At 39.2% G+C, this 18,919-nt stretch overlaps 1 protein-coding gene across 7 annotated transcripts in view; it reads right to left on the reverse strand.

Annotated features, from left to right (window-relative positions):
• Positions 1 to 18,919, reverse strand: part of PSD3 (pleckstrin and Sec7 domain containing 3) — a 555,746-nt gene that overhangs the window by 54,342 nt on the left and 482,485 nt on the right. For all 7 annotated transcript variants that reach the window (XM_007961788.3, XM_007961789.3, XM_007961791.3 and 4 more), the window contains one exon: positions 14,452 to 14,522. In XM_007961788.3, the coding sequence (XP_007959979.2) occupies positions 14,452 to 14,522 (71 nt within the window). The remainder of the gene's footprint in view (positions 1 to 14,451; positions 14,523 to 18,919) is intronic.

Genomic DNA, 18,919 nt, shown 5'->3' on the forward strand with positions numbered 1-18,919 from the left:
AAAGTGAGACCCCACCTCTATAAATAATAGAAAAATTAGCCAGGTGTGGTGGTGCACACCTGTGGTCCCAGCTACTCAGGGGGCTGAAGTTGGAGGACTGCTTGATCCTGGGTGGGGTCAAGGCTGCAGTGAGCAGAGACCTTGCCATTGCACTCCAGCTTGGGTAACAGAGACCTAGTTTCAAAAAAAATAAGTAAAATAATCATGTCACTCCCCATTTAAAACATGTGATAGCTCCAACTGCTCTAAGATAAAGTCTCAACTCTTTAACATGGTTTTCTAGGCTCTTCCACCCCAAACACCACTGAACCTGTAGTTCCCCATACACGCTATATCACATCTAAGTATCTATACAGGTTTGTCTCCGAGTTCCCTTATATGACTAACATCTATTTGTGTTTTTAAGTGTGGGGTTAAACAGTACTTTCTTCATGAACTCTTTCATGATCTTCCCCTCTCTTGCTCATGTTAAGTGCCCTTCCAGATGTGTTTTCATAGCACCCTCCTCTCTTTGCAGCATTTCTCAAACTGCACTGAATTGGCCTTTTATTTGTTAATTTCTTCAGAATAAAGAAGAGAGCTCCTGTGGGCACTGCACCTTGCTCACAATCACATCTCTAGTGTACAACATTCTAAAAAGCAGGTAAAGTCCTGATCTTATACATGCACTCATGATTGACTTGCTTCCTACATAAATTTATGGCCTTCTGTATCAGAAAGGTAGTTTACTAGCCAAAGTTCGGCCGATATTGGATACTTAAGGCACATTTTAAGTGTCAATCTGAGAAATATAAAACAGGATGCCAACACTTCCACATATTTCATGGTTTCTGGGAACAACAGACCTGAGAAAGGTCTATGTTAGAAAATCTCAAAGTTTACTTACTCAAATAATAGAAGATACAAGACATATTCCAGTGAAAGAGTGGCTGGAGTCAGGGAAGCGCAATCAGAGCAAGGGCAAACCCATCAGTCTTTACTAAAGTCAGAAGCTGAAGGGAAGGTTAATGCACAGTTGCTGTCCAGTGGCCAAGTTAGTTGAATCTGGGCGAAGCCGTAACAGTTAGAGACCTCTCCCCACAACAGCATTTTAAACTTCCAGTAATTACAAGGGTCTCACACTAGAGCGTTCATATTTACTCAAGAAGAGACTAATGGAAAAAATACTAGCTTGGCTAGCACCATCCTTATAATACCAAGTAGGTTAATGAACTTTAGAACGCCAGGCTTTTAATTTAAAAAATGGGAACAGTATCCTCCAATAAGGTTGTGAAGCTCAGATGCAAGAAGTAACCTACAAACTATTACACTAACAAACCAGTCTTATTTCTGGCTAAATGGCCAATGAAGCAAGCTGGCTCAGGCAATCTGCCAAGCCATTTCCTACATTTGTGATGTATAATGCTCTGATCTTGCAGTGGTTATTCTTTTAGATATGAAATATACAGAAATGATCTGCAGGGCTATGTGGGCTTTCTTTAATACAGGAATACGGCTCTTAAATGTCTCTTCAACAAGGTGGGGGGGCTCCTTGTGTTTATTTGTTTCATATTTTTGCTATATGGAATGGGTATACAGAGTCTATGGCTTATTTTTTTCATAAAGGGAGTATCAAAATCTCCAGGGTTAAGGTGGTGGGAGGGAGAGGGAGAGGAGGCATGTGCCTGATCTTTGGTAAAATTCCTCCAACTAGAAGCCAAGTATGCAGAAGTCATGTCATATATATAATTAATGTATAAAGGAATGAGGAATAGGGGTGATTTTTTGGGGTGTATTTTTGACCAGTGTTTATGCCGCATCTCTAGCTCCAGAACACAAAGCCCTCTGCCTTGCCTAGCACTAGTGCTAGGAGGATTTATAGAGGCATTTGTCTCCGATCTGAAGTGGAAACAAAGGTAGAAGAAATTACTTATTTTTCATTAAAGGTATCAGGGAAACTACAGGCCCTTTTTTGGATGGTTGAGAAGGCCTAACTCTTAATCATTTCATACACAAACTGTTGTAGGAAGAGTGTGAAAAGGTAGGAAGATAAGGTCGGAATAAAGCCAGTCACTTTATTTTTATTTTATTTTTGAGACAAGGTCTTACTCTGTCACCCAGGCTGGAGTGCAATGAGCCAGTCTTGACTTACTGCAACCTCTGCCTCCCGGGCTTAATCAATCCTCCTGCTTCAGCGTCCTGAGTAGCTGGGACCACAGGCAAGCACCACCATGTCTGGCTAATATTTGTATTTTTTGTAGAGATGGGGTTTTGCCGTGTTGCCCAGGCTGCTGTTGAACTCTTGGGCTCAAGCAATCTACCCACCTCAGCCTCCCAAAGTGTTGGGATGATAGGTGTGAGCCACTGTGCCCAGTCACACCAGACACTTTATTCCTTATGAGATGAGTAAGAAGCAGGAAAGGACTAAAAGAAAAAATACTGTCATTTCTTGTAACAGTCATCAGGAAGGGAACCAATATTTACTATTAACCTACTGTGCAACAGGTGTTTTCACGTATTTAATCATTTCTTTATATCAACTATGCAACATCATTTCCCCTCATTTTATAGATAAATGAGTTGAGGCTTAGAGAGGATAATTAACTGCTCCAAATCAGCATTTAGTTAAGTGACAGACTTGGAGTTTGACAAGGCATGTCTACTTCCTGGAGTATGACTCTTCATAGTCTTCATCGTGTGACTGTTCTTTTGGAAGAGCACTGAAGAGCCACTTTGGATGGGATGGGAGTAGTGAAAGAGGAAAGAGGTTGAGCGAATGGAGACCATGAGGACTTGGCACTCTCTCCTGTGTAATTTCAGCTGTGCCTAGTTTTTCTTCTGACGACTATTGTGACTTTTTTTGTTTATTTGTGTTTTGGACGGGGAAAGCCTTTACTATTACTCTCTACTTGTAACGAGGAAATGCGAATTGAATTATTCTTGAATTGTTCTACACGGGTAAAAATCATTATACGCTATTATATAGTTGAGAAGTCTTGGGTGAAAGCCTTAAAGTAACTGATGAGCAATTGATAATGAAATGAGGCCCTAAAGAGAATGTTATTCCAGTGGGTGAGGGGTGGTTTGTGAATGTGTGTGGTATACATGTGTTTACAGTGGGTGAGGGGTGGTTTGTGTATGTGTGGTATACATGTGTTTACAGTGGGTGAGGGGTGGTTTGTGTATGTGTGTGGTATATATGTGTTTACAGTGGGTGAGGGGTGGTTTGTGTATGTGTGTGGTATACATGTGTTTACAGTGGGTGGGGGTGGTTTGTGTATGTGCGTGGCATACATGTGTTTACAGTGGGTGAGGGGTGGTTTGTGTATGTGTGTGGCATACATGTGTTTACAGTGGGTGAGGGGTGGTTTGTGTATGCATGTGGTATACATGTGTTTACAGTGGGTGAGCGGTGGTTTGTGTATGTGCGTGGTATACATGTGTTTACAGTCAAGGGAAAGTGGTCATTAAAGCCAGCCATTATGGACTTATGGAATGGTTGGAATTGCCAGCCATTATGATTTCTTTCAAAGACCAATTTGATTCATTGAAACAGGGAAGCAGAGGCCCTGTTACCTTCTGTCTCAGGCAATGCTACCCCCTCATTTATCCCGAAGGCCAAGACACTGGCAGCCGCAGAGGGAAAATGGAGGACACTCAGGAAGGAAGTTAACTGGAAGCCCTCCGTCAGGAATCCTTGATGCTGAGAAATGTATATGGAGTAGAAAAGTGTGGAGAAAGAGAGAATGGATGTAGAACCTGAGTGTGCTAGTGAGGCCCTTAAGGACAGAGGCTGGATCCTGGGATCTGTGCATCCTCATTTCTGGCAAAGCCCCTGTTTTATGTAAGAGGCTAAATGAATGAGCCTTTGTCAAACTGAATTACACGAACTTTGGGCCAGGGCTTTTTCTCCTCTCTCCTCACCCAAATAGTGGGGGACTGGCTGAAGAAGGGAAGAAGAAGGAGGAGAGACATTTCTGCTATACCAGAATCCTAGGAGTGTAAATACTGGCATCCTAAGAGCACACAGGGGAGAACAATATGGCACTCGTAGGGCACATGCCCCACACAGGTTCTGTGAGGAGGGCTGCTTAGCATGGGGGACACTATGCCATCTAAGTCCTTTGAGTACCTGAGTTTAGGTGGGAGCGGCAGTGACCTCTGACTCAAAGAGCTGGAAATTCCTTGAGGGAAGAAAACAGCTTCTTTTGTAAAAGGGAAAGTTTAAGACATTGTGATACCACCTCTTTAATTTTCACGATATCTTCATCATTTGAAACATAATTTTTCATCATCTTTCTACTGCTTGCTACTCCCCCTCCAGCCTATAATGCAAATGTAAAAAGTAGTTTGCCATTCTTTGAATACGCCACATTCTCTCAAATCTGCTATTTTCACCCTTCTCTGGCTAAAATGCTTTTTCTCGCCTGCGTGCCTGGCAAACTCCTGCTCATCCTTCAGGCGTCAGTTCAAATCATGTTAATTCCTCAGGGATGCATCCTCTGACCTTTGTAAGTATGCTTAGGTGGCCTTCTTCAGTAAGATTTTTCCACACCTCTATTAATTCATCTCATTGCTTACTGAATGCTCAGTTTATCTGTTTTCCTCCTGTTTTGTGAGCTCTATGTAGGCAGGGATTGTATCTTAGTCATCTTCGGAAGCCTAGAATTTTGCACAGTACCTGATGTGATATATAGCTTTGGCAGGATATAAAACCCAAACTGTATAAGCCCCAAACCAGCTTGCAATCATACAATTTACTTTTCGTGTAGCATCTGCTATCACGTGCTGGTAGGTTAGGCTTCCAACTAGGGGGAAAGATGAATTAGCAATGCGACATTAGTAACCCACTGCAGGATGCACACATCACCAGGATTAGCCCTTAACACATGCTACAATCTGGGCAAGGGGAAGAAGTTTAACTACCTCAAACTCTTGCTTGAGGTAGGTGGATGGCTCAATACTCCAAAGGACGCTCTGATGCAAAGTTCTCCTCAACAGTGGGCAGTACTCTATTAATCTAACAGGGAGTGGCATTTCCAGATGTTGATGCCCATAAGGTCTTCCTTCTTGTACAGTCTACCTACCTTTTTAATTTTTAGTTTCACAAATTAGGAAGAAACTAGAGAATCAGGTAGACACTACACAATCAGGTAGATATAGCTATACAAGACCCAGAAATGTGAAGTTCAAGTTTCCACTGATTGATGCATTAGTCTCTAGGATCTGTGCAAAGTTTCTAGGAACAGATATTAGTTCTGATTTTTTAAAAAAGAGCATTAACAACAATAAGAAGAGAGTGGAGACTGGTTATCAAACATGGCCACCCTTTTGCAGGCTTATTCTCATCATAAGTAGACAGTACAGCTATGCCAGCATTCTTATGATTTAACTGAAATAGCAACCTGAACAATAGCCCATGATTCTACTTTTCACTCTTCATAAATGTATAATTTCCTTAGTGCCAGGCTTTTCTCTTTAGAAAAGCAATTTCACCCAACTTTCTCCACACGCACATTTGCCACACTCCAGAGCTATCATAAATCTAGAGAAGCATCCTTCTTGTAGCTCTAATCCAAGCTGATGCTGAAGCTTCAAAGTTTACAAAGTTGTTCCCTTGTCAATACTAACCCATTCTCTATCTTGATGACTCAAACTCCCAATACATTGATCTGAAGAAGAGGACAGTGATGTAGAAAGAGCTGGTAACTTTGAAGCAGCATCTTCATTTGCGTCACTCCTCTCAAATGTTGAATGTGAGAATAGTTTTCTCTTCCCAGGCCCACCCTGAGACGGAGTGGGTGGAAATCCGGTGGCTAGGTATTCAGAGAAATGGTTTTGCCAACGGCAGCTATGCCCCTTCCAGAGATTTTAGACAAAATAAAGAAGTGAGCCAAGAGAATGGAATTTGTGCTGGGGAAACAGCTGTGAAATGTGAAATTTAATTTCAAAGGGTTCTTCCTTGCAGAGACAAAGGCAGCTAAAAGGACCAGTGTGGGCCCAGCATGCACACACATGCTGATCTGGCAGAGGGAAGAGTAGCTGACTTACAAACTAGAAGCTGTGCCAACTCCATAGGAAAATAAAGACAATACAAGATATCCAGCCAACTAAGAGCATGGATAATCTCCAAGTATCAACAATTGCCTCCATTTCTCCCTTGTCATGACCCTCAAAGTAATGTGAGAATTTTAGAAGGATGCGGCAAATCATTTACTTTGTGATCTTTAGGTTTCAGCTAACTCCATACCTCTTTCTACAAAGGCTATTTTCCCACAAAGAGATCATGGTCCAAGGTAAAGCATTCCATGCTCCAATATTCCTTACCTGATGTATTCCAAAGGGAAGATGACAAAAGGGTTTGTGTTAGATATGGTCCTTCCTAATCTGGACACTTGAAAACAGTTCAGATTAAAACAAAAAAAAAAAAACCAGAAATAATTATAAAATTGTTTACAAAGTTGCTCTGGTAATATGCAAAATGTTAATGAAAGATACGGGTTTCCAGTGGCAGGGTCTGGAGAAGGGGTGGGAGGCACCAGATCCAGTCATGAAAGTGGCAAGAAGCAGTCCTAAAATGAGCCAAGGAGATGAATGAGGAGGAAAAGGCTTTCAAGCAGAAACAAAAAAAGAAAAGACAAAGACGTTTGAGGAGCTGAAAGCAAAGGCTGTGGGCAAGGGTCCCCTGCTCAAAACGTTGATTTAAGAAATCTGGCCTAAAGTTGTTCTTTGTGTATGAGGTGATGGTGACCCTTGCCTTCCATTCTTAAGCATCTGTATTCCCTGCCATAATATCTTTTGCCACCTACAGCTAAAATGAAGCGCTGTGTTGGAACCTGTTGAACATTTAAGAATAAACTTTTGTAAAGAACAAAAACAAGCAAACAAAACAACAACAGCAACAACAAACAAAAGCAAAAAAGATATAGTATAGTTGAAGTATAGTTAAAGTCCTTTAAATAAAGATATGGGTAGACTAAGGAAGGCTAGTTTTAAAAAAGAGTAATTCTTTCAATCTTATGTATGGCATTATTATAATATTTTGAAACATTTAAAATAACAGTAAATCAAATGTATTCCTTCCCAATCTTCATTCCAAAGCAGTTGATCATCTCAGTGGTACAAGTGTGCATACTACGAGGGGTCACCATCTGATTCAGTACTGTGGATGGTAAATCAAAGGGGAGGCCTCTTTTCCAGAGAAACACAGGTGTGGAAAGGCAACTACAGCAGTGTGTAAAGCATGGAAGGACGTGTTTGTGGACAAACACCAAAAACAAAAAGTTCAAAATGAATCCTTTCAGATCCTTTCCTCTGAATATCCATATGTCAATAATATACTGAAAACAGACATGTTGTCACAAACTTCTGTAAGGAATGAAATTAGGTATAATCTTTCTAGAGGTAATTTAGAAAAATGTTTTCAGAACTGTAAACAGTTCCTACCATGTGCCCCATGACACCCCTAGGAATCTTAAGAAAATAAAGAGATATGTGCACGTGTGTGTGTGTGTGTGTGTGTGTGTGTGTAGTGTTATTTATGAATGTAAAACTAAAAAAAAGTAAGTCTGAAAGTGGGGAAAAGGCTAAATTATGAGAAATCTATTTAACAAAAAATACTACAAGCATTTAAAAATGAGTATGTTTATAAATGATCTAGGGACAGAAGAAACAAAACCATAATTATATATCATTTCACAGTCACCAAATACCAGACTGATGAAAAACAAAAATGTTTCTAAAATCCTTTTAATAAGAAACAGTTTATGATAATATAGAGAGTGAAAAGAATAAGATGCCAAAACTGTGCTATATTATGATTCCAAATAGATTTAAACAGTCTTTTCCTGGGGGTGATGTTAGCAAGAACAGAACAGGAAGTCCCAGCTCTCATCCCCCCATAAAAATATTGAGTAATCAATGATTTATGGACCAAAATACCTACTAAGAGAATGCCAAAATCCAGTTAAGAGGTTGTAGTACCCCAGGAGAGCATAAAGCCAAGAAACCCACATTGAAACAGGTAACAAGAATGATTTCATGTTACCATCAGTGCCTCCCTGAAGCTGGCATGCCTCAGCACCAGAAGAGAACGCCCTGGCCCCTGACATCTCTCACAGGGGAAAGTAAAGAGGTCTTTGATATTCTGGCTTTTCAGAGCGCTGCCTGGGTAATGGCTTTACCTTCGTTCACTTGGAACACTGATGGAATTGGAATAGTGTGGATACCTGGACACTGCTAAGAACAAAGGAAAGTGGTGGGTGGCTCGCTGTAGTCAGCACAGGTTGATGCAATTGGGAGAAAAGGTGATCAGCCTGAAGCTTCTACTTTGGGAGGGCTGAAGAAAGGTAGACTGTGTGGCCCTCATTCCAGCTCTTCTTAGTCCCAAGGGAATAATTTCTGTCTCACCTCACTCAAAGCCCTAACAGAACTAGCATAGTTTGGATGCCTGAAGGACACTTAGAACAGAGTAGAGAGACAGGTGGCTTGCTGTGGCTGGCACAGCTTAGCGTAATTGGGAGGTGCACACAACTGGAGATTTCTCCCTTGGGAGAGAGAGAGTGGAGCAGAGTATGCATCCAGCATTCTGGCTTTTTGGAGGGCTGTCTGAGGGAGTGGTATCTGACTCTCCTCATTCAGGGCACTGATGGCATACACTGAGGGCTTGGTGGCTGCTTAGAACAGGGGACATCTGACTAGCTTCCAGCTCTAAAACCAGATAACTTGCAGTATTGAAGACAGACATCAGAGGGTGCAAGGATTATGGGCTCCTGAAAAAAAATTCAGAGTTCTCTAAAATATCTAGCAAAGATGACTGGTGAGGGGCTTCTGCTCTAGCAAGCCAGTCTCTATACTGGAAGAGGTGGCTGATTCTTCAAATGTGCAGATCCCAATACAGCTACAAGAGACAGGAAGAAACAGGAAAACATGGTTCAATGGAACAAAATGAATTTCCAGAAATCGACCCTAAAGAAACAAAGGTATACGAATTACCTGCATAATCAGTGTAAAGATGCTCAACAAGCTAAAAAAAAGATGAATAAACAAAATGAGAATACCAACAAAGAGAAAATATTTAAGAGAACTAAACAGACATTTTCAAGCTGAAGAATACAATAACTCAACTGAAAAATTCAGATGAGAGGCTCAAGAGCAGAAAACAAAGAAGAAAGAATGAGCAAACTTGAAGACAGGCCATTTGAAATTATCCACTCAGAGAACAAAGATAAATAAGAATGAAAAAAAGTTAAGAGAGCTTTAGGCATTAATGGTACACACCATTATGCAGACCAACACATTATGGAAATCCAAGAAACAGCAGAAAGAACAAAGAGGTCACAAACCTTCTTTACAGAACACTTTTCAAATCTGAGGAAGGAAGCAGACATCTAGATTCGAGAAGCCTAATGACAACCAGGATTAATGGAAATAAATTAAACTGGGACCAAGGACAAAATTATAAAAAGTCAAAGAAAAAGAAAAGACTTTGAAAGTAGCAAAAGAAAAGTGATTTGTCTGTGAATTTCTCAGCATAAATGATCCAGGACCAGAAGTGACTGTGATGATATGTTCAAGGTGCTCATAAAAACAACAACAACAACAACAACAACACACACACACACACACAAAAACACTTGCCACACAAGCATATTACATCCAGCAAAACTACCCTTTAAAAATGAAAGATAATATTTTCTCAGGTAAACAAAAGTTGAGAGTTCATTACTGCTGGACTTGCCTTACAAAAAAGTCTAAAGGAAGTTCTTCAACTTGAAATGAAAGAATGCTGAACAGAAACATGAAAGTATAAAGCTCAATGGCAAAAGTAAACAGAGACAGGACTTGGTATCCATGGGAGATTTGTCCTAGGATCCCTGATAGATACCAAAATCCATGGATGCTCAAGTTGCTTACATAACATGACATAGTATTTGCATATATCCTATGTATATCCTTCTGTACACTTTAAATCATCTCTAGATTACTCATGATACCTAATAAAAGGCCTACATATCACTACATTGGCATAGATTCAACATAGTACTCAGCATGTGGAAAATTCAAATTTTGTTTTTTGAAACTTTGTGGAACTTTTTTTTCTGAATATTTCAATCTCAGGTTGGTTGAATTCAAATGCAGCAATCACCGATATGGAGTGCTGACCATATGTAGGAAAAATACACAATACACTAATACTGTAATAGTGGTGTGTAAATGACTTTTAATTCTGGTATAGAAATTTTTCAAAAAGTGTTAAAATACTTTATCTATAAATATACATTAGTGGGAACACAATACAAAAGGATATAATTTGTGAGGGAGTAAAAGTATAGTTTTGACACATGACCTGAAATCATTATCGGCTTAAAATAGATCATTTTAACTGTTTTATGTAAACCCCATGGTAAGCAAACAAACAAAAACACCTTAAAAGACACACAAAAGAAAATGAGAAAGAAATAAAGGTTATTACAAAAAAAAAAAAAAATCAGTGAAACAGAAAGGAATACTCACAAGAGCAAAGTAAAAAAGTGACAAAACAGAAAAGAAAAGAAATAGCAAAATAGCAAGAGTAAGTCTTTCTGTATTGATAATTACTTTAAACATAAATGGATTAAACTCCCAATCAAAGCTGGGAGTGTGGCTGAATGTACTGAGAGACAGAGACAGAGAGTGGGGGGGGGAGAGAGAGAGAGAGAGAGAGACACACACACACACACACCTAAGTATATGCTGTATACAAGAGACTCACTTTAGGCCGGGCGCGGTGGCTCAAGCCTGTAATCCCAGCACTTTGGGAGGCCGAGACGGGTGGATCACGAGGTCAGGAGATCAAGACCATCCTGGCTAACACGGTGAAACCCCATCTCTACTAAAAAATACAAAAAACTAGCTGGGCGAGGTGGCGGGCGCCTATAGTCCCAGCTACACAGGAGGCTGAGGCAGGAGAATGGTGTAAACCCAGGAGGCGGAGCTTGCAGTGAGCTGAGATCCGGCCACTGCACTCCAGCCTGGGCGACAGAGCGAGACTCCATCTCAAAAAAAAAAAAAACAAAAAAACAAAAAACCCAAGAGACTCACTTTAGATTTAAAGACACACACACTTGAATGTGAAATAATGGAAAAAATATTACATGCAATTGGTAATAAAAAGAGCAGAGGGGTAGTCATACTTATATTACACAAAATAAGTAAAAAACTGTCAAGAGAGAAAGAATGACATATAATGATGAGTCACTTCATCACAAAGGCATAACAATTATTAATACATATGCATCCATCATCACGGCACACAAATATATAGAGTAAACATTGACAGGACTGAAGGTAGAAATTAACAATAGTAGAATATTTCCTCACCCCACTCTCTATAATGTACAGAACTTCTAGGCAGAAGCACAGTAAAGAAACAGAGAACTTCAAAAACACAGTGGACCAAATATCCTAGCAGACATATACAGAACATTCCACTCAACAGCACGAGAATATATATTCTTCTGAAATGCACATGGAACATAATCTGGGATAGATAAAATTCCAAGTTACAAAACAAATCTTACCAAATTTAAGAAGACTAAAATAATGGCGAACATATTTTCCAATCACAAAGAAAGCGAAGTAGAAATTAATAGCAGAAGGAAAATGGAGACTTCACAAATATATGGAAATTAAGCAACATGATCCTGAACAATCAATGGGTCAAAAAAAAAAAATCAAAAAGGAAATTGGACAATAATTTGAGACCAAAAATAACGGACACACAACATGCCAAAACTTTTGGAAGGAAACAAAAGCAGTACCAACAGGCAAGTTTATGGCAAGAAACACATTAGAAAAGAAGGAAGATTTAAATAAACAACCTATTTTTACACCAGATAAAGAACAAAGTAATGCAAAGTTAGCAGAGGAAAGACACAATAAAGATTAGAGCAGAAATAAATGAAATAGAGAAATGAAAATCCAATTAAAGGTTAGACCAGAAATAAATGAAAAAAAACCTAAAAATTTCTTTTCAAAAGATGAACAAAATTGACAATCCTTTAGCTAGATTAAGAAAAAAATAGAGAACACTCAAATAAAAAAAATCAGAAATGACAGGAGGTATTGCAATTGATGCCACATAAACTAAAAGGATTCTAAGAAATTATTATGAACAATATACACCAACAAATTGGGAAACCTAGAAGAAAGGGATAAATTGCTAGAAACCTATAATCTACGAAGACTGAAGTATGGAGAGCTAGAAAATCTAAAAGGATCTATAATAATAAGTGCATTGAATCTGTAATGAAAACCCTTCCAACAAAGGGAAGTTTAGGACCAGATGGCTTCACCAATGAATTCTACCTAACAGTCAAACACTAATGCCAATCATTCTCAAACTCTTCCAAAAAATTGAAGAGAAGGGAACACTTCCAAACTCATTTTACACGGCCAGCATGACCCTGATATCAAAACCAGAAAACACTACTATGAGAAAACTACTTGCCAATATCCATTATGGGCATAAATGCAAAAACTCTAAACAAAATGATGGCAAACTGAATTCAACAGTACATTAAAAAGATCATATACAATGACCAAGTGAGATGTATCCTTGGGATGTAAAGGTGGTTCAACTATGAAAATCAGTCAAAGTGATAAAACACATTAACAGATCAAAGGATAAAAATTACACGAACATCTCAATAGATGCCGGAAAGCGATGAAATCCAATATCCTTTAACGATAAAAAGCCCTCAAATGAGAAACAGTTTCAAATGATCTTATATGTAGAAAACCTAAAGATTCCCCAAAAGCCTATTAGAATAAACAAATTCAGCAAAGTTGCAGGATACAAAATCAACCATCAGTTCCATTTCTATACACTAGCAACGAACAATCTGAAAAGGAAATGAATAATACCATTTACAACAGCATCAAAAAGTAGTAGAAAAATACTTAAGAACTTGATCAAGAAGGCAAAAGACATATACACTGAAAACTATAAAACACTGCTGAAAGAAATTAAAGAAGACACAAATAAATGAAAAGACATTCCATGTTCAGGGATTCAAAGATTAAATGCTATTAAAATGTCCATACTGCCTACGGTGACCTACATATTCAATAAAATCCCTATGAATATCCCAGTGGGATTTTTTGCAGAAACAGAAAAAAAAATTATAAAATTTATACATAATCACAAGACTCTGAATAAGCCATAAACGATACTGAAAAAGAAGACCAAAGCTGTAGGCCTCACATTCCTGATTTCAAAACATATTACCAAGCTACAATACCAAATCAATATGGTTCTGGCATAAAGACAGAAACATGCATAGACCAACAGAATGGAACACAGAGCTCAGATAAATTCAACACACATATAGGGGGAAGCTGGAACCCTTAAGTACTGTTGTTCAGATATAAAATGCTACATTGCTTTGGAAAACCATATGGAGTTTCTTCAAAGAACTGAAAACAGAACCATATGACCCCACAGTCCCACTTCTGGGTATTTATCCACAAGAAATGAAATCAGGACCTTGAAGAGATATTTGCACTCCATGTTCATTACGGCATTACTCACAATAGCCAAAAGGTGGAAACAATCTAAGTGTTCACTGAAGAATGAATAAAGAATATGTACTACAGTAGGCTTCCCTTATCTCTCCATGCGGGATGCGTTCTAAGACCCCCAGTGGACGCCTGAAATTTTGAATAGTCCCGGACCCTATATATAGACAACCCTTAAACAAAATGGGCTTGAACTGTATAGATCCACTAAAATGCGGATTGTTTTCCATCAAATGAGGACTGATAATACAGCACTTGTGGGGCATGAAACCCAAGTATGCAGAAGCCCGCTTTTCTTATATGTGGATTCTACAGGGCTGACTGCAGGACTTGAGTACGTGGGGACTTCGGTGTATAAGGGAGGTCCTGGAGCCGATCCCCTGTGTGCATGGAGGGATGACTGTATACTATGTTTTTCCTATACATATCTAAGATAAAATTTAATTTATAAATTAGTCACAGTAAGAGATTAACCACAATAACTAATAATAAAATAGAACAATGATAACAATATGCCACCATCATTGTTCTCTGGGGGCTATTATTAAGTAAAATAAGGGTTACTTGAACACAAACACTGAGATAATTGGACAGCTGATTTCATCACAGAGATGTCTATTAAGTGACTAAAGGATAGGCGAATATAGGATGGCTACACCGGACAAAGGGATGATTCACATCTGGTCAAGATGGAGCAGGATTGAGAAAGATTTCATTATGCTACTGAGAACAGCATGCAATTTAAAATTTAAAATCGTTTATTTCTGGAATTCTCCACTGAATATTTTTTAACATTAGCAAACAAACTGCAGAAAGTGAAACCACAGATAAAGGAGACTACTGTATATACATATACTGGACCTCGTTTAATTACTTCATCAAATTTAGTGGATTTATCCACTTTGCTTTTACCTTTTGCAAGTAAAGAACTGTTCCCTTCAGTACAGCATAAAAGGTTTTCCATCCTCGTTTTCCTCTTGGAGCTAGAAAGGGGGAAAAATGTAAAAGTTTATTTGACATCAGCATTTTAGAAAGAGAATCTAAATGATCAACATGGTGACAGTGTTTCAATATTCTACCTAGCTACCAAAACTAATAACAATAAGAACTAAAATTTTCTGAGCCCTATGGTATACCAGGCAGCATTCTAAAATGTTTTCCATATACGATCTTAATATTTACAGTGATCCTACCAAGTTGGTACTATTTCTTTCTTCTTCTTACAAAACTGAAACACAGGGCAATAACTTGCTAATGGTCCCACAACGAGGAAGAGGAGAAGGCTGAAAGGCCAGGTAGCATGGCTGACTACAGACTGGGTAAGCACCGGAGGCATACTGGATATACACAGCAATCCAAGAGCAAGCTTAAAAAGCTCATGTACCAGAGTGCTTTATAGCTTCTTCAAAGATTCTAGGAATCATAAAGTAGTCTCAGAATATGAAAGGACTGCTTTTGGCATTTCTCCCACACCTCCCTCAACCAGACTGCAAGTTTAATTATTATTACTCCTATTGCAACCTGTGCATATCTCTACGGAGAATCTTGCTGTAATGTACTATTTCTGTCTAAATGTCTCTTTCACTAGACTATGAATGTCTTGATAGGAGGTATCCTTCATCTTTAGAGTTCACTAAACCTAGCACAGTGCAAGGCAGACATTATGACACAATCATAGAAATTCTCCAAATTAATTAATTCTTTCAGAAATCTTTAAATTTCTTCTGTTTATATTTTCCTGGATATAAAGTAGATTTTCTCTATTGTTTTACATAAACTCTTACAAATTGTCCTAAAGTAAAAAGTATTAGATTAGCAAAACAGTATAGGATTTATTATCTTAATAAAATTAAAATCTGTAACTGGAAAAAGTTATTGCCTGAATGTCATTTTTCAAAACATGTCTGCCAAAATAGACAGGGAGAGCCATTTACTCATGCTCTGTATCAAACACTTGGCTGTCTGTAGTCTGTCTTTAACTTGGATACCTGATTACATTAGAAAGCACATTATTGTTAACCAAATCCTTTAAATCTCTTTTGACTGAATACTCAAGAATTCTTAGACTTGGAACTAGGTGAATAGTCACTTACTTACAGAACACAGGCAATACTGCCAACACCATACTGAGATATCCACCTGGCAAGAAAGGAGTCAAAATATCCGCCCTGCAGGTTTGCAAGGGAGATAATAAATATCATCCCTTCTGTCTTCACTAGGTGAGGCTTAAAGGTATACTAAAAATATATATAACCAAAAAAAAAAAAGATAACCACACAACATGTGTAATATAAATATTCACTACATTGTTCAACAGATGTGAAATTCTGATACTGCTCACATGAGCACTGTGCACACAGAAGGGACCAGGGCCGAGAGGGCTGTTGCAGAGCAGGACCCCAGGCGGCACGGTGTGCAGGAGGCACCTGACCTGAAAGCAGACCCACTGGTTTCCAGACCCTTCACAATCTCACCTGGTCTGAAATCTATCCTCCCCGCCACCAGCCCCTAACAAGTCACTCTACTGCGCTGTACTTCAGCTGTACTTTCACTTCGTTTTAAAATGTGGGTAATTCCTAGAACTTAAGGCAAAGCACTGGCTAATGCTGGCATGGAACCTAGAGAAAATCTTTTTGTTTTCAATAGAGGAGCCATAGGTCCTGAAGTATGAAGGCTTTCCCCGAGCCCTAAAGCTAATTTATTGGCATCTTGAGATCCCTTTAGTTCAAAAATCTATACATCTATGTTTCTACTTTTGCAGTAAATTTATGAATCCAAATACACGTTTACAAAATTTTAAACAGCTCTTTCTCATTACTACACTAAGTCTACTAGAAACAGATTCCAAAGAGCTCTCCAAGTGAAATGTGATTTTAAAAGTCACTCATGACTAATACTCACTAAGTCAGTTACTTAGTAACCGACTGACTTATTGTACTCACTTACTGTACTCTCTACTTTTCTATTTCCCACAGAAGTATACAACTTAACCTTATCTTTGGCCAGTTACAATTTAGTTATCTAACACATGGATGAAACAACCTATAATCCTCCCAAAAAGATAACTAGGGAGCAATTATTCACCAGTATTTAGCTGGTGTGCTATAAAAGCACTGCTCTAAGTGCTCTGACATGTATTAATCCATTTAACTCATACCATAATGATAAGAGTAAGGTACTATTGATATTTCCATCCTACATGAGACAGATGGGTGCCAACAAGCAGAATTCAGGGGGAGAAGGGACCACCGTGCACCGTGGGCTGGGAAGGCCCTCTAAAGCAGGTGCGACTGCTCTGATTTGACAACCACACATACAGTGCCGCTGTTGCCATCAGACACTTGGGGAGGCTCTTCAGGTAAAACACAATGAGCTGGACATTAATGAATCACAAGCACTGGTCCTCATCATGAGGACTGTAGAAAGAGTTAAAGTGATTTCACAGCATGTGTGTTACTAAACACACAGAGCTCCGTAAAGAGTTGTGATTTCATATAATGAACTTGGTGAGCGGAAGAGTGAGCAGATTAACGACAGGAAACCTAATGTAGCAAGTGACAGGGTTTAACTACAAGGGCAGTGGGGAATCAATAGGCTGCCATCCTTTAATATCCAGGTATCTTCCATGAGAAAGTGTTTACTGAGTTTGATTAAAAGATACCATTTTACATGTGAGTCCATCTTTTCACTGCAGTTTTTACTATGCATGCTTAAGGTCCAAAGATAATCAATTGCTCTCCTTGAAAATACGACAACCTTGTAGGATTTTGATTCCAATAATCTGCCTCTATCCTTACTTTAGCTTTTTTTTGGTGTTTGTTTTAGTGCTACTGAAACAGACATCATTGTTTCTCTATAACATGCTACTGTCAGTTTGATGTTTATCTTTATTGATCACTTCTTTCTGTACCTCAGATTGTTTTCTGGAGGCCGTTTTCAATTAATTCTTGAAGTCTACCCTTGGAAGTTCCTTTAGTGAGGAGGGTCTTCTGGTGGTCAATCTTCTTCTATTTTTGTTCGCATAATTTAAAATTCTAAGTTGATAATTGCTTTTTCTTATGAAGATATTATTTCACTATCTTTTGGCTAACACTACTGTTGCAGTGCTGCTAGTGTTTAGATCTGTGTGCCCACCCAAATCTCATGTTCAACTGTAATCCCCAGTGTTGGAGGTGCAGCCTGGTGGGAGATAATTGGACCATGGGGGTGGTTTCTCATGAATGGTTTAGCGCCATCCCCTTCTCGTGACAATGAGTGAGTGAGCGCTCATGAGATCTGGTTGTTTAAAAGTGTGTAGCACCTCCCCCACTTTGCTTGCTCTTTCTCTGGCCATTTGAAGTGCTGTTCCCCCTTCACTTTCAGCCATGACTGTAAGTTTCCTGAGGCCTTCCCAGAAGCTGAACAGATGCCAACATCATGCTTCCTGTACAGCCTGCAGACCCATGAGCCAATTAAACCTCTTCTTACAAATTACCCAGTCTCAGGTTTTCTTTACAGCAGTTTGAAAATGGACTAATACAGAAAATGGGTACTGTGAAGTGAGGCATTGCTTATAAAGACACCTGAAAATATGAAAGCAACTTTGCAACTAGGTAACAATCAGAGGTTGGAAGAGTGTGGAGGGCTCAGAAGAATACAGGAAGATGAGTGAAAGTCTGGAACTTCCTAGAGACCAGATGAATGGTTATGACCAAAATGCTGGCAGTGATATGGACAGCAAAGGCAAGGCTAACAAGGACTCAGATGAAAATGAGGAACTTATTGAGAACTGGAGTACAAGTCACTTTTGTTATGACTTACCAAAGAACATGGCTTGCATTGTGCCCTTGCCCTTGGGATCTGTGTAACTTTGAACTTGAGAGTGATGATTTAGGGTACCTGGCAGAAGAAATTTCTAAGTAGGAAAAGTGCTCAAGATGTGGCCTGGCTGTTCCTAACACCCTATGCGCCTATGTGTGAGCAAAAAAATGACCTAAAACTGGAACTTATATTTAAAACAGAAGCAGAGCATACATGTTTGGAAAATTTGGAGCCTGGCCATGTGGTAGAAAAGAAAGGCCTATTTTCAGAAGAGGAATTCAAGCAGGTTGCAGAAATTTGCACAAATTAAAAAGGGTCCAAGTGATAACAGCCAAGACAATGGGGACATGGCCTTGAAGGTATTTCAGAGACCTTCACAGCAGCCCCTCTTGAGGCCTAGAAGGGAAGAATGGTTTCATGGGCCAGAGCCAGGACATTGCTGCCCTGTGAAGCCTTGGGACACTGCTCCTTGCATCCCAACCTCTCCAGGTTCAGCCACAGCTCAAAGGGGCCTGGGTACAGCTTGGGCTGCTGCTACAGAACATGTAGGTCATAAAGTTTGGTGGCTTCCACATGGCTT

The sequence above is a fragment of the Chlorocebus sabaeus genome, chromosome 8, assembly GCF_047675955.1.
Source record: "Chlorocebus sabaeus isolate Y175 chromosome 8, mChlSab1.0.hap1, whole genome shotgun sequence".
Lineage (NCBI taxonomy): Eukaryota > Metazoa > Chordata > Mammalia > Primates > Cercopithecidae > Chlorocebus > Chlorocebus sabaeus.